At 45.3% G+C, this 22,291-nt stretch overlaps 2 protein-coding genes across 3 annotated transcripts in view; one reads left to right on the plus strand and one right to left on the minus strand.

Annotated features, from left to right (window-relative positions):
- The window catches only part of si:ch211-117c9.2 (solute carrier family 26 member 6), a 16,019-nt gene extending 12,214 nt beyond the window's left edge, over nt 1-3,805 (plus strand). Inside the window, exons 18-19 of the mRNA XM_062541547.1 lie at nt 2,482-2,624; nt 2,874-3,805. Of these exons, the coding sequence (XP_062397531.1) occupies nt 2,482-2,624; nt 2,874-2,900 (170 nt within the window). The 3' untranslated portion in view covers nt 2,901-3,805. The remainder of the gene's footprint in view (nt 1-2,481; nt 2,625-2,873) is intronic.
- Nucleotides 3,806-4,388: 583 nt separating this feature from the next.
- On the minus strand, nt 4,389-21,262 carry si:ch211-117c9.5 (sodium- and chloride-dependent creatine transporter 1). 2 transcript variants are annotated; one of them, XM_062541548.1, is made up of 14 exons: nt 20,812-21,262; nt 18,976-19,317; nt 15,558-15,689; nt 14,258-14,624; nt 13,734-13,866; nt 12,630-12,764; nt 11,824-11,927; nt 9,404-9,528; nt 8,053-8,165; nt 6,827-6,967; nt 6,364-6,466; nt 5,976-6,076; nt 5,416-5,586; nt 4,389-5,208 (listed from the first exon to the last, which is right to left on the minus strand). In XM_062541548.1, the coding sequence occupies exons 1-14, from the start codon at nt 20,840-20,842 to the stop codon at nt 5,077-5,079; spliced, it is 2,130 nt and encodes a 709-aa protein (XP_062397532.1). In that variant the 5' UTR covers nt 20,843-21,262; the 3' UTR covers nt 4,389-5,076. The 2 variants fall into 2 exon arrangements, with proteins under 2 accessions (XP_062397532.1, XP_062397533.1); XM_062541549.1 differs by lacking the exon at nt 20,812-21,262 and adding an exon at nt 20,260-20,386.
- Nucleotides 21,263-22,291: the final 1,029 nt, after the last annotated feature.

A 22,291-nucleotide genomic window follows, 5' to 3' on the forward strand; every position in this document is an offset into this window, starting at 1 on the left:
ACACACACGCACACACACACACACACACACACACACACACACACACACACACACACACACACACACACACACACACACACACCTTGAGAGAGGAAAGGGTCATTTTGGTTCAGAGAAAAGGTGAATAATGGTGTGTGTTTGTGTGAAAGAGAAGGTGACTGACATTTTCCTCTCAGCTCTGTAGGCAATAAAGGTGTGTGTGTGTGTGTGTGTGTGTGTGTGTGTGTGTGTGTGTGTGTGTGTGTGTGTGTGTGTGTGTGTGTGTGTGTGTGTGTGTGTGTGTGTGTGAGTGAGTGTGTGTGACGGTGTATGTGTACACAAATATGCGTTTGTGTCTGATAGAAAGAGAAGGAGAAAGGGAGAGTCTTAACACAGCTCTCTGACTGTAGTTGAATCATGGTGTGTGTGTGTGTGTGTGTGTGTGTGTGTGTGTGTGTGTGTGTGTGTGTGTGTGTGTGTGTGTGTGTGTGTGTGTGTGTGTGTGTGTGTGTGTGTGTGTGTGTGTGTGTGTGTGTGTGTGTGTGTGTGTGTGTGTGTGTGTGTGTGTGTGTGTGTGTGTGTGTGTGTGTGTGTGTGTGTGCGTGCGTGCCTGCGTGTGTGTGTGTGTGTCTGACAGAGACAAAGAGATAGAGGGTAATTACAGCTCTCTGTGAATATGAATAATGGCGCACATGTGTCTTATGCGGGTGTGTGTGTTTGTGTATGTGGGACAGGAGAGAGTGAGGGCCAAATAATGGCATGTTTATGTGCTGTATTTTATAGATTATACAAGGATACAAGGATGTTTATTTGTCACATGCATATGATTACTAATGTAAAGAATGCAGTGAAATTGCCAGTTCATTCACCTATTGTGCATATATGGGGGGGCTGGATAAGTGCAAAAAGCATTAAAGTTTATGACTAGCTATTTACAGTTTTTTTCAATCGCTAACAAGCGTTTGTCCATTCATTTGACACATTTTCAAAACTCTAAACACAGTTAGCACAACATCGGTCTTTTGTGGCCATACCATTCACACATTTCATGTAGTTTTCACACAGTATGCAGTCAGTGAATACATTTCCACAATGCTTACATTTTCTTAACAGACAAGCTATACCTCTTAACAAAATGATGGATCGTTTTTCTATTATTTACGAATGTTAACACACAACATCCCACAATAGCAAACACAATATTCTAAACCTTAGATACAGTATAAAAACCTCTGCGTCTGCAATGATATCAGTTCAAAAGCAATATACAGTATCTCAGCTGATAATACTGTAAACAAACAATTGAATAAATGACACACATGATGTTGGGTAAATTGGGCCAACCACAGCCATTTCTAGTTTGGCTTAGACTCAGTGGCAGGGTTTTTTTTTTCATATGACATTGACACAGTAAAAGGAGGACTTTGAGGAGTGATGTTTTTGGAAACAAAAACAGAAAAAGACAAACACTGTGATGTCTGTACGAGGAAGAGTACGAGCAAGGGGCCCAGGAAGAAGGGCAGGCCAGTGAAAGGAGCAGTGAGAGGTGCAGGAGCAGGGCCAGGGAGAAGAGTAGGCCCAAGGAGAGGGCAAGGTAGAGGTGTAAGAATGTGTGGTGGTGGCATTCCAAGGGCTGCAAGAACAGTAGTCAGTGTTGAAATTTGTGCCACTATCATTGCCCATGTAATCAACCTAGGCCTTTCACTAAGAAAGGCTGGTGAGAATACATGTAAATAAAATATCAGATGCAATGTTGATGACACGGTCATTTTGTGTTTTTTTTTCCTCCCCTTTTTACCTGGGCTGTTTGCTGTTGCTGTCAGAATGCTCTTGTGTTTCATGGATATTTTGTTCACTGCAATGCTGTAAAACTTTTTCTGTTCTATCATAGTCTACTGTAATCAGTATTTACTGTATACTGCACCTCCTAGGCCTAGTGAACAGTAAAAAAAAAAAAAAGATCTGCTTTTTACTGGAATGCATTTGAATGTGAACATTACATCTGGACATACAGTTCCCAACCAAGAAATTTAGTGTAAAAATGCTGGATTGCATGTTTTGCATGCAAATACCTGTAAAACTGAAACATAAAAGTCTATGCAGTTTTTGTAATGTCAACAGTAGCCAGTATTTTGAAACCTAGTGTACTCTGATTGACTGCATGTGTCTTGTGAAGTGAAAACAAGCTTCATTCTTTGACAAAATAACTTCATTTTGAGTCAGGTTTCCAGTGTTTTGGTAAAGTTAGTGTGTGCAGAGAAATGACGAGTTAGTGTATATGTAACAAAATGTGGTGTAACAACATGGAATGTGCTTTTGAGAAGAAAATGATCCATTTGGCCAATTGTGTTTTGTAGGTGAGAGTCTGTGTTTAGAGTTTTGAAAATGTGTCAAATGAATGGACAAACGCTTGTTAGCGATTGAAAAAAACTGTAAGAAAAAGTGAGAAAGTGGAGAACAGCTAAGACATGAATAATAATATGTGTGTGTGTTGTGTTGTAGTGTGTGTTGTCCGACAGCTGGAACGAGGGGGCTTCTTCTCTGCCTCCATCCCTAAGAGTCGCCTGTTCCCCTCCATTCATGACGCAGTGCTGCACTGCCTCAACCACATGGGCAAAGACCTACCAAGCTATGACTGTGCACTGGTGAGATCTCTCTCTCCCTCTCTCTCTCTCCCTCTGTCTCTCTTTCTCGCACTCACAAACTCACACACACATATATATATATATATATATATATATATACACACACACACACACACACACATACAGTACACATACACACACGCTTCCTAGACACCACAAACACTGTCATGCTGTCACACCATTGCCAAGCCTCTTGCATGACAAGGCCTCTCATGCATTGCTTTTTTCCCCGTGTTGCCATGGAAACAGGAGATGGCCTGTGGTACTCAGCTGTGACCAACAGAGGTCAGACTGGACTCTTCCTCCCTGTGCCCTCTCTCCCTCCCTCCATCACTTGTTTGCTCCACGGTGTTCCAGCCAGCACAGAAAGGCACTGGGTTGCCATGAGAACTAATGGGGGTGGTTACCATGGGATCCACTGTTTTCTTCCCTCCTTTTCCCGCCATTTTGATGCTATTTTATTAATGCTCTGGCAAAGTCAATGGATGTGGTATCCAAACAGAAGTTTTGCAGATGAGAAAGAGGGGATAGAGATGTATAGAGAGAGAACAGACAGAAAGAGCACAGGAGTAAAGAGATAAGGCTGAGAGGCTGGGAGTTGGAGGAGGAGAAAGATGGGGACGGCTGCCCATGAAGACCACCATTGTGGGGGCGAAGGAAGGAGCTGCCTTTGGATGAGAACGAGCCAGAGCATCTCTGACTCCTAACACAGACTCACATTCGTCTTCAGTGATCCTCAGATCCAGATTTAGTCTTAAAGTCACTGTTGTGCAACACAGAGAGCCAAGTCCCACCAACTAACCAGAAACGTCCCTCAGGGAAACTAGCTCATTATAAATTACCCTCGATTAGAGCAGGGAAATCTCAGGGTACTGAAAGTACTAAATGTGAAACCTCATTTGTAGTATGCATAGACGTGTAGAGGGGGAAATATACTGATCCAGAGATAACCAGTGAAGTGCAAATGTTTGTATATTGACACTATAGCATTTTTGTTCAACGGTGCACTCTTCTGTGACCCTTTTGAAATGTGAAGGAAGCTGTGATTTTGTTACACATTTATGGAGCATTACTTTGAAATTGATTAGTTTCTTACAGGATTTTTTTGTATGTTTTATTGCTTTCTTTACTCAACCCTGTAAAGGTTGAAATTTCAATAAACGTTTGGCTTTTTTTGTAAAGAGTTAAGTCTGAGATCTTTACCAGGACAGACTACAATTAGACGTGTAATTTGCTGGTCTATATTTAGTAGTGTAATTTTCTAGTCACTGGTCATATTTGATTAGCCTGACGTAGCCATAGGCTACTCAAAATTCTCTGCAGAATGGAGTTTAATGCAGTTTTAAACTAGAGTCGGTGTTTAAAACCGTGTTAAACTCCAAACTAGCGACAAAGCGATTGCCCCCCAGCTTCTCTAGTGAAAAGCTTTTTGCTGTAAACAAAATCACACGAATGAATAGGCCCCACTGCTCATCTGTCCATCACTGTATAAAACCCGCCTGGACGATTTGACTCTTCCACACAATTCTCAAATGTTCAGTCCAGACCGAATTCCCCGACCTCAATTTTTTTTGGATGGGGTTAAATCCAGGCTGGCTTCCAGGCTCATATTTGATGTGATGTATGAGGTGATGTGGAAAATCCAGTGGCATGTGTGTGAACAAAGACAAAGAGAGAGTGAGGGTATCTGTGTGTGTAGAACCTTTACATTAAAAAATAAAAAATAAAAACACACACACACAAACACACACGCACAAAGCCATCTCAAATCCATGAAATCATTTAATGACTTTTGTATGAGTCAGCCTGCTGGCCCCCTCCCAGGCTGATCACAACACACAGTGGGGACCACATGGGATCAATACTGATACGGACACACACAACACAACACAACACCGGACACACACAGCTCACAGCCATGGGCATGGGCAAGGCTTTGGTCACCGTCTTGACTGTTTAATTAGTTGTATGCTTTCTTTTTGGTTGAATTAAAGGAGATCATAGAATAGCAACTGTTCTGTTTACAGTCTCTTTATGGACGGCAGTGAAAAGAGTGCAGAGAGAGAGAGAGAGAGAGGTTTGGAAGAAGAGTAACACTAATGCAATACTGAGATGGAGAGAAGCTTCATTCTCATCCCTCAGGGATGGATATTTATGCTCTTGTGAATGGACAGATAAGTGCCAATACGATGGGATGTGTATGTGTGTGCGTGTGTGCGTGTGTGTGCGTGTGCATGTGTGTGCGTGTGTGTGTGTGTGTGTGTGTGTGCACGGGCGCGTGTCTGTGTGAGTGTATGTAATTGGACGCTTGACATATCCTCACTCAAACATAAGTCAAGAGTGGTGTATGGTAGTCTTGGAGACCTAATCAGGATCGGACCATGGACATAGATGTGTGTGTGTGTGTGTGTGTGTGTGTGTGTGTGTGTGTGTGTGTTAGTTAGTGTTAGTGCTAGATGACAGTTTCATACAGGAGTGTGTTTTTGCTCTGCTCTGAGTTGGGCAGTAGTTTGGTCTCGTTCTCAGGTGGGAGGAACTCCAGGTGATGACGTCCCCAGATGGGTGTCGTCAAGTGTTGCCAGCGCTACAGAGACAAAGAGGACGAGTAAGAAACACACACACACACACACACACACACACACAATAACACAATTGAGATCAAACACAGCATCTTGGGTGAGAGGCAAAAGTGGGTCACAGCACAATTACTTTCACAAAATCACTTTCCATGCAAGTAGACTGCATTGAACACAGACACACACACACACACACACACACACACACACTGTACCTCTGGGAGAGAGCCTTTGCAGTGGAGCAGTTTGTAGAGGACGGTGAGAGGAATGCAGAGCATGGAGGAGAGAGCCAGACCCCAGCCGATGGCCTCGCCCCACCAGGGATAGGTATACACGCCGTTGTACACCAGCCGCTTGTAGTTCACCACGTGGAACAGGAAAATGGTCTGCCAGACAGAAACACACACACACACACGGAGACTGAAGAGGCTTGCGATTGCATGGTGGTGATCATTTCCCTGGAAGGTCATTGACAACAACTACAATGATGAGAGCAAACGCTTTCTCTATTAGTAACTTGCATGCGTTTTTAACTATTCATTATATTTTGATATTATGAATCGTTAAATAGAGACAAACGTCTAATATGGAGTATTTATTATTACTGTTATATCACCTTAACACAACGTCTTCAGATACTGAGCAAAAGTAAAAAAAACGGTATGGACTGCTGATGACGTGACCATGACGAACATGGCCATCAAGGACGTGATGAGAACGACTGAGGCACTGGTGCCTTATTGGTGGTCATAGTGAGGGGCGGCGGAGAACTCACCATGCACACTAAGGGTGTGCAGTACGACCAGCACCACTTCATGTAGGGCAGAGGATGATAGCCAATCATCCGTGCCACGTCATCCATGAAACGATCAGCTCCTAGGAAACAGATAGACGGCGAGAGAGAGAGAGAGAGAGAGAGAGAGAGAGAGAGAGAGAGACAGGAAATGGAGCCACAAAAAAAACATTAAACACATATCAAACACATAAACAAGCTCTGCACTCACTCACCAAAGCATACACAAACTCCGCACTCCCCGGAACACTAGTGGCCATTTGTTTTTGCCTCCCGTTCCACTGTCTCCTTGACAGGGCCACCATGAAGTGACGTGCAGTCTGACGCGTACTTCCACCCACTGTGTGCGGGGGAGCCGTGCGATGCTTACCGTAGACCCAGGCCACCACCACACACTCCCAGAAGGCCTGCCACAGAAGGGTCATCCCACTGGCCGAGTAGTAGTCAAACAGCTGGAACACATACATCCCTCCCTGGGGGAGATGGAGAGAGCGGCAATGCATCAGACCTCAGGGAAGGGGCAGGGGGTAAAGGGCATTTTCATGCACAATGTAAGCATGAAGGCTTGATTAAGTTCTGGCAGCTGTTGGAATGGCTTACTGTAACGGGTTGAAAGACATCCTGTCTTTTTTCATTTGACTGAACACCACCCGTCTTGTTTGTACTGAGGATGAAAATTCAGCTGTAATCTGAATCCAGACACGGAACTCAGGTTCAAAGCCTGCTGTGGATCTCATCTCATCTCGCCTGATTCTCTCCCCATCCCTCTCTCTCTCTCTTTTTTTTTTTTTTTTTTAGCCTTCATCCCCCCTCTCCTCCTGTCTCTGGCTCACCTGCGTCACCATGGAGAGGTCGATGACGAAGCAGATGGCGCAGCATATCGCTACGATGACCTCGCGCCGCAAGCGGCCCAGCGCTGACTTGGGAGGCAGCATGTCCATCAGACCGGTGATGAAGCCCTCCACCCCAACAAACTGACACAGAGACAGAGAGAGAGAGACAGAGACAGAGAGAGTCAGCGAGAGAGAGAGAGAGGTTTATTGGATTATTGGCATTATTGGATAGCATGAGTATGTAACTTTCTTACATGACTACTTGAGAGAAAAACATATGGAAGGACGCAGGTATACATGTATACAGTATACAGTATACAGTATACCAGTATACAGTATATATACATATACATACAGTATGTCAATATATATATACAGTATGTATATACACGTATATTATATACATATACATACAGTATACAGTATATATCTTGAGTGAGGACAACAGAGAGGTGGGGTTTAATTACAGTAAAGCCCATCTAAAGGGCATGGTACTGCATGTCACAAGTATTCCCGACGCTCACCTCGCCTACTTTCTAAACTCTCTGACCTCTGGCACACCAAGTCCAGATCAGGCAGTGGGAGTGTGAGTGTGAGGCCGTTAGACCCACACACACAGTTCAGCACAACACACAGCTGCAAAAGTCTTCAGCTGACAGAAATAATGTCACTTTTCCTTTGAAGGGATAAGTCCTTTTGGCTCTGGACAAAGTATTTGGAATTGATGTGCCAAGGTTTCTTAGAAACTGTGCTACAGTTCTCTACTCGCAGGCTGCAGAGACTACCTGACTAATCTTATGTTAATTGAATTTACACTGACAAGCAGACAGTGGGTCTGGACGCTAAACATTAACACTTCACAGAAGCCACATTGCTGTTACCTTAGTGAGGCGCGTTAAGTCTGCAGGACAGGTGCGAGATGGGCAGGAGGCAGAAAGATAGTATGTAGTACAGCTGTGTATGAGCGGAAAATGAGTGTGTGTATGTGTGCGCGCGGGTGTGTGCGCGCAGGTGTGTGCACGCGTGTGTGTGTTGCATGAGGGTGAGTGTGGGTGATGATGTTAGTGGTGGTTTGTGTCGGTAAGTGTGGTTGTGGGTGAGGGTGTGTGTGTACATAATGGTGGTGGTTGGTGGTGGTGGTGTGTGTATGATGATGATGATGTATGTATGTACTGTGTGTGTGTGTGTGTGTGTGTGTGCTGAGTTGAGTGTGGGAGTGGCGTCACCTGGCTGTCCAGTCCCAGCACCAGGAGCATGAAGAAGAAGAGCACGGCCCACAGCGGAGCCAGCGGCATCAGAGTCACCGCTTTGGGGTAGGCGATAAACGCCAGGCCGGGACCTGAGCCAGAACAAAGGGAATCAGAGAGAGATAGGGGGAGAGAGAGAGAGAGAGAGAGAGAGAGAGAGAGAGAGAGAGAGAGAGAGAGAGAGAGAGAGAAAGAAAGAGGTGGGGAGAGAGAGAGATGGGGAAAAGAAAGGGGGGGGGGGTTACACTACTTTATTATGAAACCTTTGTTTTTCTTACACATTTAAACATTTAAATTCCCCACATGCATAATGTACATCCTCACTTAAAGAGTAGAGATGCAGGGAGAGAGAGCGAGAGAGAGAGCGAGAGAGAGGGAGAGAGAGAGAGAGAGAGTGATAGAGATGAAAAGAAAGAAGAAGGCACTAACACAGAACATTAATTGACTGCTGTCTGCTGTGAGCTCCATTCATTTTTCATTGGCCACCCCTGGAGACCCACGGTGACGCAATGAGCAGAGTGAGCAGGCCTGTCAACAGCCCAGCAGGCATGGTGGTGCTGGTGCTCAGGGTGGAGCACACATACATAAACACCAGCCTAACGCACATAAACAAAGCCAGTGTTCTACTACAACAGGGTCAACAGAAGCTACAGAGAGACGGTGGCTCGGGCGGAACACGCAATTGTGCTCACAGTCAACACTGGAGATGAAGAGACAGTATTCAGAGATGTATCTGGTCGGTCAATGGGCACGTTACATTAGGAAGTAAGGAAATATGTCGAGTATGTGAGGAGGCTGGCTCACACATGCTGGAGTGAATGGGGCCTTTATGAGAGCGGTGAAGTCTCGCTGACAAGGCAAACAATGATGGTGATGGTGGAGTTGTGAGATATTGATATTGCGAGATGCTCATTGTTCTGGGAAATTGATACTGTGTGATATTCTCGTTGTGGGACATTGATATGGTGTGATATTCATATCAGGCTGTCGGCCATCGTCACAGGCCCAACGTTTTTTTTTTTGTCAAAGAACGTTTTTTTTGTCTGATGCTCACGTTGCAGGACATTGATATTAAGTGATGTTCATGTCGTGTGACACTGATATTGTGTGATGTTCATGTCGTGTCGTGTGACATTGATATTGTGTGATCGTTCATGTGGTGTGAATTTGATATTGTGTGATCGTTCATGTCGTGTGACATTGATATTGTGCGATCGTTCATGTCGCGTGTATTTGATGTTGTGTGATGTTCATGTCGTGTGAATTTGATATTGTGTGATCGTTGATGTCGTGGCGTGGGGGTTGTGGGGTGCAGGGTCAGTGGTCTCACCGCTCTCGGCCACGCGGCTGATGTCCACTCCCTGCTCCGCAGCCATGAAGCCCAGCACAGAAAACACCACGAAGCCCGCAAAGAAGCTGGTCCCACTGTTAATGAGGGCCAGGACAAAGGCATCCCTGAGAGAGGAGAGAGAGAGGGGCGAGAGAGGCAGGTGAAGGAAGAATGACATTAGGCCCACTGTATATCTTCAACCTTTTTCAGTGCATGTTGCAAATACGGAGCACAAATACACCAACAAAGACAGACAGATTGTGTGAGTGATATTGCGCGGGAGAGAGAAGGAAAGAGACACGGGCACCGACCGCAGCCCTGGTAAAAAAGAATGGGACCTGAGACTGCGCTGGCGACCGTATTTAAACATACACACGCATGCACGCATTCCTCACATTCCCTGGGAAAACTCAAGACTGGGGATTACGGCTCTCTCAGAACTCCGGCTCTGACTCACGGTTGAAAATCTAGCGTTTACTGTGGGAGTGCTTCCACTTGACATTTTATTGACCGTAGATTGTCTACTTGCACACGGACACACACACACACACACACACACACACTAGCATACACTAGCGCACACACACCCTCGCATCCCTAACATTGCTCTGCGCCATAAAGTAAACGTTTCGGCCGTGAATGTTGGCTCACCCCTCCGCTGGGCTTGGTGCTAGCAGGAGTTTGCAACCCAGTGAGCTCTCTGACTATGCCTGGGAGGAATGCTAGGTGGCTTGAGGACATTCATGCATTCTGCTTCCAGCTGCAATGTAATAGCTACCAAATCATTCCATGGCAATACTTATAATGCTAATAGACTGACGCATACCTCTGATTTGTTTCTATGTCTGTGTAAAACACATATGTTAAATCTATATATGTGTATGTACTGTATCTAGACACACTTTAAGTATTTTATGTGCATACCACATATAGGGAAGTACACATACGAGTCAGCCGAGTCTTTTTTTCTCAAACTAATTTGTTCAAATGTCTTCTGGGAATGTTCATTGATATTGTTAGCACAGGAGTCTTCCCTAAGGAGAGTCACTTAGGAAACTCCAGAGAGACTCCTGTGCTTGTGCGTCTCATGACAGCAATGTACACACACACACACACACACACACACACACACACACACACACACACACACACACACAAACACAAAACAGAGGACTGAGATGGATACAAGCACCAATCCCTCCACATTCCCTCCCTGAGAGCGAGAGTGAGAGAGCATATTAATTAAGTTTCAATGATCTGCTAAGCTCGAGAAGAGACAGATGGTCCACTGAACAATAGCCTGTGTCTCGCTCCATTCAGGCTATATGAGGAGAAACGGGTGACTCAGGACGTGGACGGAGGGAGGGAGGAGGGAGGAGTGGGAAAAAAACGCATTCTCTCCATCTGCACAGATTCCGGGGAGGTGAGGTCAGGCCTTTTGGCCTGCTGAGATGGATTCTCACTCATGGAGTCAATTTGACACGAGCGAATGATGTGGAATGCTAATGCTTTGCATATTTGAAGACTTCTTTGTGTTTGTATCAAAAACAGAGATCACAAAGTGGTACCACATTACACCAAACAAACGGCATATGGCTCGTCGTATGACAACATCCTCTGAAGCGCTGGCCAAGTTTAAGGAGACAGATGTACTGCACAGTCGCTGTCATTCTCACTGCGTTGGTCTGAAATCAATTATCCTCAAGTAGATAACCAATCCAATCAGCCTGAGCATATCCAAAAGTAAAAAATAAAATAACAAAAATAACAAATGCATATCCATGTATAGCCCGCCCCTGTGTACTTGTCACATAGCTAAGGAAACTTTACTAAATCAATGTATAAACCTGGCTTGATCTATGGAAAATTACGGTACCATCATTCGTTCTATTCCCCCTCTTGTGCGCGTGTTCTTAAATATGCATGAGGCGTATGAGGAACACAATAGGGGTGACCACAGAACGTATGAATAGGCATGGCCCAATTAGAACCTGACGGCTGACTGAAATCCCTAGAGGTCCCTTGAAGAGCACTATACCCAGCATGGGCGCCTGACAGTCTTTCTGTCTCTGAGGGAGAGCAAGTGCATATCGCTGAATCTCGGCATTCTGCTTTAGAAGCCTCCTGCCTCCAGGCCCATCTGGCAAACGACAACAGGAGAGGCTCGACCAAGTACTTAGACAGGATGTGAGAGAGCATGATTCTTTTTAGTTATTTCAATCTTAAATATGGCCATATTTTGTTTGTTTGTTTGTTTGTTTTTAAATGGAGTTATAGTCTACATTTTGGTGGTGTGGCCTTCAGATATCCAGGTGAAAATCAGCTGACCGAAAACTACATTTCAACAGCAGACACAATAGATTAGTGTGTATAGTGAATTGTGTAGGAAACAGACTGTGCTTTGTGTGATCTGTACTCACTGGTAGCAGTTGTTGTTGAAGCGATTGTAGCTGCCCAAAGCCGTGAGGGCTCCAAGTCCAATAGCATATGAGAAGAAGATTTGGGTGCCAGCATCAATCCATACCTAACACATCACCATCAACGTATATCATCACCACAGCGATATTGCATCTTTGGCATAATTCCATCAAAATACAATCGTAATATTGAATTACACTATTTTAAGACACAACCTCTCTCTATCTCTCTCTCAATTTTCAATTCAATTCAAGGGTGCTTTATTGGCATGATAAACAAGACATTCATGTTGCCAAAGCAGTCAAACAAATGTATATCGTAGTGTAACATTAGCACAGAATAATAATACATATATACGCTGTACACATGCATACATGTACATATACACATACACATAAGAACACAAGTAATATACCATAAGTATGTCTATTCTCTGTAAAAAAAAGTAAGGATAGAGTCTAAGTATCTATGTGAGATAAAATGATTAAGTTATGCTAGTGTCTCTCAGCTTATGACAGTGTGAAGTGTATCTTGCTGCTAGTGGGGCTGAATATCCCTCTCCTGAGAGGATAGGCAGTTTATCATATGAACCCATGATTTCGAACTTTGGGTAGTATGTTTTAAAACTAGGGAAAGATGCCTCTCTTATATTTTTATATTTGTCACAGTGAAGAAGAAAGTGCTCCTCTGTCTCAACCTTCCCTGTCTGGCAGTGACCACATATTCTTTCCTCTTTTGGCAGCCAGGTTTTCCTGTGCCTGCCTGTTTCCACTCTCTCTCTCTCTCTCTCTCTCTCTTTTTCACTCACCTGTGCTTCAGTCAGCTTGCTCCAGTCTGGTTTCAGGTAGTATACAATCCCATCCATAGCTCCAGGCAAAGACACACCATGCACAAACAAGACGACAAGCACCAGGTAGGGAAACAGCGCTGTGAAATACACCACCTGTAACACACACACACACACACACACAAACACACACACACACACACACACACACACAGGGAGAAAGTAATAGTTAATGCCGAAAACGATATAGATGCACTCCATGTGATCTCTCTCCTCATATTCGTTTCTTTTGATTAGTCTCTCTCTCGCGCTCTCCCTCTCTTTTGTTGACCATCTCTCTTTCACCACTATCTGTCTGTCTGTCCATCTGTCCAGTGCTCTAAGGGGATGCGGTGACTCTGACATGATGTTATCAATGCATCACTACACATGTAGGCCTACCTCCACCTCTAACACCTGCCCAGATATTTTGTTTATCCACACACACACACACACACACACACACACACACACACACACTTTTTATGTACATTTGCCACATACTGTATGCACTGATCAGTTCATATTTGATATCAGTGAATTTGTTTGTAAAAGATCTGTAATATGCCTGGAGTCACTCTGTATCTTGCTATGCAATGTAGTGGGTAACCATGTAAAAAGAATGGCGCTCTCACATAAGAGTGGTTTAATTGGTTTTTGCATGACCAGCATATAACACCCATCAAAGGGGGTCTAGCAGCGGGGTAAAGAGCTTTACCAGTAAGAAGTCATATTTACCAGCTTTCGTCTGAGCTTTTGACCGGAGAGACTCTGATGTTAACTTAAGGCAATGTGCACACACACTCTCACTCTCTCTCTCTCTCTCACACACACACACACACACACACACACACACACACACACACACACACATGCTGAGGGAGAGCTGATAATCGGCTTACGGGCAGCCAGCTGAATTGGGCCTTTATGTTCTAGTTCTGGGCTCTCTTGATCAAGCCCCTGTTAGTCCAGACACATGCCCCAACATGGACAAAATCACACCGCACATAGAATGTCCACCTACTGCGCGCGCACACACACACACACACACACACACACACAGACGTACACACACACACACCTCACCTTGCCAGTGGATTTCACACCCTTCCAGATACAGAAGTAGACGATGACCCACGTGGCAATAAGACAAAGCACCATGTGACCACTGATGTCACCCACATCGTCCAGCCCCCGTGACAGACGCAGCACATTCCGTCTGGAGCAGAGCGACACACACACACACACACAAGGAGAGGGAGAGGAGGCCGCAGGGAAGCCAGAAGTCCAACAGAAAAAAATACACATTAATACACAGATTATGCATTCAATGAAACCTAACATACAGTATGTGACATACAGTAACTGACGCTGGGCTTTTATATAGGGGCCGGCATGAGTCATTTCTGTCAGCTGACCCCCGCAAAGAATTTTTTAACTGACAAGCATTCGATAAACAATGGATTTTATTGAGCAGCGCCGACAGAAATAGCACTGAATGATAATCTACAGAGCAGTGGAGGAAGGGTCTGGCGGTAGTGTGTGTGGGGTTATACTGAAAACAGCGGAATCGAATGTAATCGAATTTTGAAAAGCAGCTCATTACTCACTCCCAGAATTCCATGACGGGCGAGCGCATGCCCTCCATCTCCACACAGCTCCCATTCCCGACCACCAGGGCGGTGAAGTTGGCCGCGGAGGACAGAGGAAGGGAGGACGGGGAAGAGGAAGTGGCGGAGGAGGAGGAGGAGGAGGAGGAGGAGGTGGAAGAGGAGGAATTGAGCAGGGCCAGCGTGTGGTTGTAGCAGGCGCGGCGGAAGTCCTGCGTGCAGTTGGGCGTGTTCCAGGGGTGGCCGCACGAGGCCCAGGGCAGCGGCGAGGTGAACGAGTGCAGCAGGAAGTAGAGCCCCCACACCAGGATCATGATGTAGTAGGTGTTGCAGAAGAACACAATCACCATGGAGGCCAGACCCAGCCCTGAGAGAGAGAGAGAGAGAGAGAGAGGGAAAAGAAGAGAGGATGAGAGGAAGAGAGGAGAGAGAGAGGAAGAAAAGAAGAGGATGAGAGGAAGAGAGGTGAGAGAGAGAGGACAAAAGAAGAGAGGATGAGAAGAGAGAGTGAGAGGAAGAAAAGAAGAGAGGAGGGAGAGGGAAAAAGAAGAAAAGATGAGAGGAATAGAGGAGAGAGAGAGGAAGAAAAGAAGAGGATGCGAGGAAGGGAGGTGAGAGAGAGAGGAAAAAAGAAGACAAGAGAGGATGAGAGGAGTAGCGAGAGAGATGAGAGAGGGAGAGAAAGAAAGACATGAGATAGAGAGTTGGGTGAGAGATGGAAAATGAGAGAAAATAAAAAAGGACAGGATATGAAAAAGAGAGAGAGTCAGTACAAAGACAGCAGTGACACACAACACAAGGAGAAGCCATGATCAGATAACGGCGCAATGCATGAAGAGATATCGACCGCTGGAAGAGAAGAGAGGAAAGCAACCAATCTCCTGTGGTTGGCCTGAGGTGAAGGGGAGACATAGCGCTGACACGGCAGAAAGAGGTCTTACTAATGTCCACTATCCACAGACCTTACACAGAATGGTTCAGTACGGTGGACGTTCAGATCCAGTACACAGACAACTTCTACTCTGTATGCAAAACGAACATTTGCTATACACAACTGACATGGGGAAATGGGGAACTTACAGCAGTAGACATTTTATGATATGTATTGTGTACATCTCTGTGTTTGTGTGCCACCATCTCTCTGTGTGTGTGTGTGTGTGTGTGTGTGTGTGTGTGTGTGTGTGTGTGTGTGTGTGTGTGTGTGTGTGTGTGTGTGTGTGTGTGTGTGTGTGTGTGTGTGTGTGTGTGTGTGTGTGTGTGTGTGTGTGTGTGTGTGTGTGTGTGTGTGTGTGTGTCTCACCTTTAAAGAGAGGGGCGATGTTCCAGGCTGAGACGCCTCCCTGCTTCATGAACTGGCCCAGGGCGATCTCCAGGAAGAACACAGGAATCCCCCCGACAATCACCATCAGAGCATATGGGATCAGGAACACACCTGCACCACACACAACACACAAGGCATCGCAATTCAGCTGAATTTATGTGAGAAAACCAACAAACACCAACACACACACACACACGCAGACTACCTATGTTACCACCCCACACAAGAGACACTTGAAACACTTTTTAAACGTTTTTAAACACAAAGGCAAATGATTGACAGACTAACGCAGCATCTGACTTCTCTGAATGTCTCATTTGTCTGTTGGTCTCTGTCTATTTGACCACATCACCAGAGTTGTGCATTTCATTTTATAAGCATTTAATTATCCGAAATAAATAAACAAAATTACTGTAATTGTCTTATTGTATCTTAGAGAAACCAAGCTGAAACAATTTAGATGGATAACTATGTCATGCATGTTTTGTGGAATCACTATGGTGACCTCCTTTATTTAATTAAAATTCAATTGAAAACACACTGACATCCACACAGATGTTACCAGTAATGGAACACACTGCTGTTCACCACACTGAAGGTCATGACACAGAAATAAAACAAACAAGACATTCATATCTCACCACAAATGACAATGAGTATAAAAGGAAAGGAAAGTGAAGGACACACACAAAAAAAGAATTCCACCCATATGTTTGTATTGCTGGAGAGGTTGACATTGTTGCGAGCATCCTTGAGAAATGGCGTGACATTTTATAAACAGTGCGTGCCCTCATAGTTACAGTCATAATCAGTGAGGGGTGATAGCAGAGGACAAAAACAATAGAACTGTGCTTTTCAAGGATCTGTGTGGGTGACACTGCCATTGAAATGTGAGCTGGCCTGACTCTCCAAGGGAGAGGAGGGAGGGGAGAGAGAGTGATAGCGATATTTTTATGGATTTGAGTTTATTCTCATTTGAAAGTAATTGTTTCTGTTGCCCTTCTCTGCTGACTGGACTGCTGCTGTGGCAACAGTAACTCTCCAGTGGTCAATAGAATACAAGAAACTCCAGGAGGCCGTGGACAGACACAACTTGGCCACCGACACAGACACACACACACACACACACACACACACACACAACCGAGACATTGGTATGCCTATTATAAAACAAATATATAGAGGATTGTACCAATAAAGGAAGCCGATAGGGGGAGATGGCAAGAGTCACATGAGAATGACGCACATACAAGGAGAAAGGGGGTGGCTGCTGGAGAGCTTCAGACTAGGAATACACACACACACACACACACACACACACACACACGGCCTGAATTGAAAACAGCAGGAGGTCAGAATGAACGAGAGGGAGAATTCGAAAAAGAGGGAGCCATTGAACTAAAGAGGGTTCTCTCCCTCTCTGTCATTCGCTGTTTCACAGGACCGGAGCGAAGCATCATAAAACTGTAGCCTTATATGGAAACATATCAGTAGCTGCAGCTGGGAGAGCAACACAGATACAGACAGACAGAGGAGAAGGAGAAGGAGAAGGAGAAGGAGGAGGAGGAGGAGGAGGAGGAGAGAATCATGTAGAAAAAACTAACTGCTGGCATGAATAAGATAGTCTTGCAGTCACATGAACAGAAGACAGTGACAGAAAAAGCAAGGTGGACAGAATCAAAGTGACTGAGGTGGTTAACTGCCATTTTGACAGGCAGCCTCTTAGTACGTGTCTGAAGGTTATCGCCACTGACTGCCTCTCCCTACCTAGGCTGACAAGAGACATTTTCTTGGGGGAGGATAGTGTGCAGCTGGCCTCTACGGAGAAAGCGAAAGCCAGCTCCGGTCAGCCTCCTGCCAAGACAAAGCCCAACAGACTCGCCCCTGCTCTCTTGTCATCTAATACAGCTCATTAGGCTTAGCGTGCAGACAGAGGGATGTGCCTCGCAACTCTCCAAAACCTTTGAAAACAACGCCATGCATGGCCTACATAACCAAATCCAAACTGTTACTGTAAGTGCGATGCAAAATAAATGTCCTGCCCTGGCCCACCCGATTAATCATGAGAGGAAAACGTTTGCAGATTTTTGTAGGCTCACGCTAGCAGTTGAGTCACACCACACAGGTAGCCGGAGAGACAGACAGAGAGTTATAGAGAGACAGACGGACAGAGAGAGGAGCAGTGGAACAAGCTGCTATTGTGTGTGTGGTAACTCAACCTCACGAAGAGAGAGAGCACCTCTATGTGAATTCCTGGCTGCCTTGACACTATCAGGGTCACAAGATAGACCCTGAGAGAGAGAGAGAGAGAGAGAAGAGAGAGAGAGAAGAGAGAGAGAGAAAGAGATAGAAAGAGATAGAGAAAGAGAAAGAGCGAGCAAGAGAGTTGGGGGGGGGGGGGGTGATAGGAGAAAGGATAATCAGGAGCACTCCCTTCATGTGCGTTTATGTGCGTACAATGTGGCTGACTGGGAGGAATGGATGTTGATAAGACACTGGCCACTATAGGTGGACGGGGCAGTGCAGGGCCAGGCCTGGCTAGGCTCTGACGGAGGTAACTGGGACTGAAAGAAAAACAGAAGCCATGTTTGTGGTGTGAATGAACTTAACTAAGAACACAACATGCCTCTTTCCAAGGCCTCGTTTTTTTTTTTATCTTCGTCACTCGTCATTTGTCACCCTCCATTCATTCTCGTTCTGTCTCCCACCTGCTTACTGTACCTCATGATCACTCTTGTGCACTACCTCAATGTGAACTAACATTGAAGCTATGTGCTATGTGTGTGTGTGTGTGTGTGTGTGTGTGTGTGTGTGTGTGTGTGTGTGTGTGTGTGTGTGTGTGTGCGTGTGTGTGTGTGTGTGTGTGTGTGTGAGTGAGTCTGAGAGACAAAAACTATATCAAACATGAGTGACAGATAGGATGATGCATAGAAAGAAGGAGAGAGAGAGAGAGAGAAACACACACACACACGCACACATGCCATATACACACACAAAACAAACACACACAAACACACATACTCACAAACAAACACATACTCACACACGTACTCACTCACCCGTTTGTTTGTTAATCTTGGATGTGTATCTATTTGGAATGCATTTCTTGGATGCATTCACTACTGTATGTAAACTTACATTTAAATGTGCTTTGGCAATGCACATTTAGGCAACATATTTGTCATGCTAATAAAGCTCATTTGAATTTGAGAGTGAGAGAGAGACAGAGAGAGAGAGAGGAAGAGAGAGAGAGCGGGAGACAGAAAGATGAAGGGAACCAACATGAGTGACAGACAGGATGACGCATGGAAAGAGAGAAGGGGGACAGAGACAGAGGAGAGTAAAAGGAGACACCCAAACACAACACTCAGCCAGACGCACTCCTTCCGTCTCTCACCTCCTCCGTTCTTGTAGCAGAGGTAGGGGAACCTCCAGACGTTGCCGAGGCCGACGGCGAATCCCACGCAGGACATGATGAAGTCCATCTGTCTGCTCCACGTCTGGCGGTCCGCCGGAACCAGAGGGCCGCCCGGGCCCTCGCAGACGCACACGCCGCCTCCGCCTCCGCAGGTGCACATGGGGTGGACGGGGATCGCCACCGCCGCCGTCCCCGGGCCGGTGTCACAGGTGTCGCTGGCGCACAAGCCCAGCCCGGTGACCAGTGGGTGGCCGAGCTCCCCCTCCTCCTCCTCATCGCCACCCATCTCCATCCCCTCTACCTTGGAGAACCCAACATCCCCTGAACAGGGGAAAGAGGGACAGAGAGAGAGAGAGAGAGGCTCATTACATGTTCATCACATCATGTGCATCATATGTCACATTCCTTGCTGCTTCGAAAAACAGACATTTGGCTTTACATGCTTTTTACCCTTACAACTTTTACAACTATTGAAGTCAACACCACACATGCCCTACATAACTGAATCCAAACTATGAAGTTAATAGCTAAACAAATATCCCGGCCCACACTATAAATTATATGAGGATTTTTTTGCAGATTTGTAGGCTCTCATTAGCGGTGAATAACACCAGACAGACAGACAGAGAGATAGATAGGCAGACAAACAGACAGACAGATAGAGCATTATAAGCAAAACAGTTTTTATGACTTCCACTGTAATAGCCCATTACTAATGGGGAGAAGGGCAAACAGCCAGCTCTCATCAGGCCCGTCTGCATGCCTGCCCTGCAGCTAGACGCAAACACAGACAACGACAGACAGCTATGGTCAGTCTCCGCAGCTCTCACACCCACCTGCTTCCCTCTTCCCACCAAACTGAGGAATAAAGTGGCTTCTGTCTCTCTGGCCACCTCAACCATGACACACATACACAATGATCCACGCAGCTAGACACACACACACACACACACACACACACCTTTATCACACTCTAAGGTCCCATAAACAAACACTCTCAAATTCATCAGTTCATTGCTGTGTTCCTATGACATCAGTGTCAACCACTCCAATCTGGACGCTAGGAAAGCAGTTCATTCCAGATCAGAGTGGTTCCCATGAGTGGCAAGGCAGATGGAGAGAGAGAAGGTAGATGAGTCATTTATCCAGCAGTATCCTCAAAATCGCTTCTTTTAATAATAATAAAAAAATATTATAAGGAAATGCCTACCCAAGTGAGTAAGCTATATCCATACTGAATATCTAGCTACAGTATAGGCCTACCTCTTGTCTGTCAGAGTTAGGGATGTTTAAAGTCACCCTGGGCAGCATTGCTGAATTCTGGCTCTCGCAGTCGAGTTATCCAACATGCAGTGGCAGGTGCACATCTCGAGAGTGCGGTTGCCTCATCAAGACCTAAAGGGTTTTTTTAGAGACATGAGGCGTCTGGTCCCTAATGTAAGCAGACTACCTTTTCGCCGCTACATCACCATTCTATGACCGGTCCAACGCTCTAATTTATACTAGTAACCAAGGCTACGCTGAGTCTTGCGTTCCACTATTGCGTTCTAAAATCCATTGCGTAAAATCCACTTCACTGCTGCCTACACCTAGGCTAGGCTACAGACAGACATTACAACTGGTTTTAAGTTTATAAAATCATGAAAGAACGGCGCAGGGCGTCTTTGCCATTGTAGTTTGTAATTCCAGCCATTCTTCAAGGAAAGCAGACGTATGAATTAGAAAACAACAGGGACACCTAGTAGCCTACTAATAACAGGGCCTTAATAATAATAGTCTAATATTGATTTTTTTATTAGTAATAATAATCCTTACTTGGTATTTGCTCCCCCACTTCAGGCGACATGTTGCGCTGATTAAATAGCGTAGGGCTAACGTTTAGTCCAATGATTTAATGAATGGAATGGTTGTTAGCGTCTCAGAAACTGACGCGTTTTTCAGTTCTTCAGTTTTAGGTTGGCTAACGTTTTCTCTGGGTGGTATCTGTCGTCTTGGGATAAGGTATAAATTGATCGTCGGCTATATTTAAGATTTTGTCAGGTTACAATCCAATATGGGTTATTTTCAGTGCGTCGCAGACAGACGTTGAAAACGTGGGACTCAGAAGCAGTCGACAAAGCACTTGAAGGTAAGCCTGAAGAATCGCATGGATGAACGTTAAAGGAAAATGATAGTAAGTCTTGAGGTGTCCGCTGCTTTTGTTGATTAATCAGGTGTGTCTGAGAGATGGACGTGATGCACGTCGCAACTGTCTCGCTTCATCGGTGGGAATGTGAGCCTCAAATAGCGTCGACTGAAGCGCCCGTAGAGTCGCTGGAGCGCCCCCCCACTTGCGCAAGTTCCACGTTTGTGATTGGCCAATCAAGGAGCGTTCCACCGCAAGGTTAAAATCTACATTGCTGGTAAAATGTATCTTGCTTTTCTCATCTTGGACTCAGAGAATTCCTCAGCTTCCGGAAAATATAACAAGTTGCGCTATGTTATTAAGTTACTTTCAATTTCGAACAGAACGTGATGCACGATGTGATTCGTGTGCCATTGAGACACTTGAGAAATACACGTAGGCTACCCTCTGAAAGATGCCCCGGGAGCACCCTATTAGGCTGTAGCCGAGTATCTAAGGTTGTGAATGCAACTGCAACCGTGTGACAGATGATTTTCATTCCAGCATCATCTCGTCTAAAACAGTATGAATATCATGAATATCATTACAGACTAAATGTAGTGTTACTGGGCGGAGTTTTAAAGGTCAAAGGCATTTTACAGTAGGCTAGCTTATGTTGTAGGCGCGCGCACACGTAGCCGTATCCAAAGATCTGTTTCCGGCAGTAGGTTAGGCCTATCTGATATAGCTTAATTTATTTAATGGTACAATCTGCGAAATCATTTGGTTACATAGTAGCGACACAATATGGGCTACTATATTACCTTTTTTGCAGGATATCACGCCTACCTTCAGGATGTACTCCCCCTTGCAGGGTCTACCAGGGAATTCTCCACAGACGCTGTTTTGACATTGGGTTCTATTTCCATGAAGTCAGGAGACTGTTGATTTAATTATCATTTTATGTCATAGATAGCTGTCATAGGGATCCTATAAGGAACAATTCTGGAGGCCTTTTCTGTCCGGAGAGAGGCCCTCATCATAGTCCCGATGACAATGATGCTGATGACATTAATAGCCTAATCCTCTTATCAAATCATTCATCCGTAACCTACTTTTACCCCAATAACACACATATGAAATAGCATGTGATTCTGATTCCTAAAATAGTAAACCATGTATTTAGTAGGC

The sequence above is a fragment of the Sardina pilchardus genome, chromosome 7 (genome assembly GCF_963854185.1).
Source record: "Sardina pilchardus chromosome 7, fSarPil1.1, whole genome shotgun sequence".
In the NCBI taxonomy this organism is placed as follows: Eukaryota; Metazoa; Chordata; class Actinopteri; order Clupeiformes; family Clupeidae; genus Sardina; species Sardina pilchardus.

Excerpts from the sequence above, each read along its gene's own strand:
- si:ch211-117c9.5 (XM_062541548.1), bottom strand. The coding sequence starts at position 20,842 with ATGTCGCCTGAAGTGGGGGAGCAAATACCAA. Across the intron at positions 19,318-20,811 it reads AGTGGGGGAGCAAATACCAA|GGGATGTTGGGTTCTCCAAG; the intron begins GTAAGGATTATT and ends TCCCCTGTTCAG. Across the intron at positions 14,625-15,557 it reads CATCGCCCCTCTCTTTAAAG|GGCTGGGTCTGGCCTCCATG; the intron begins GTGAGACACACA and ends TCTCTCTCTCAG.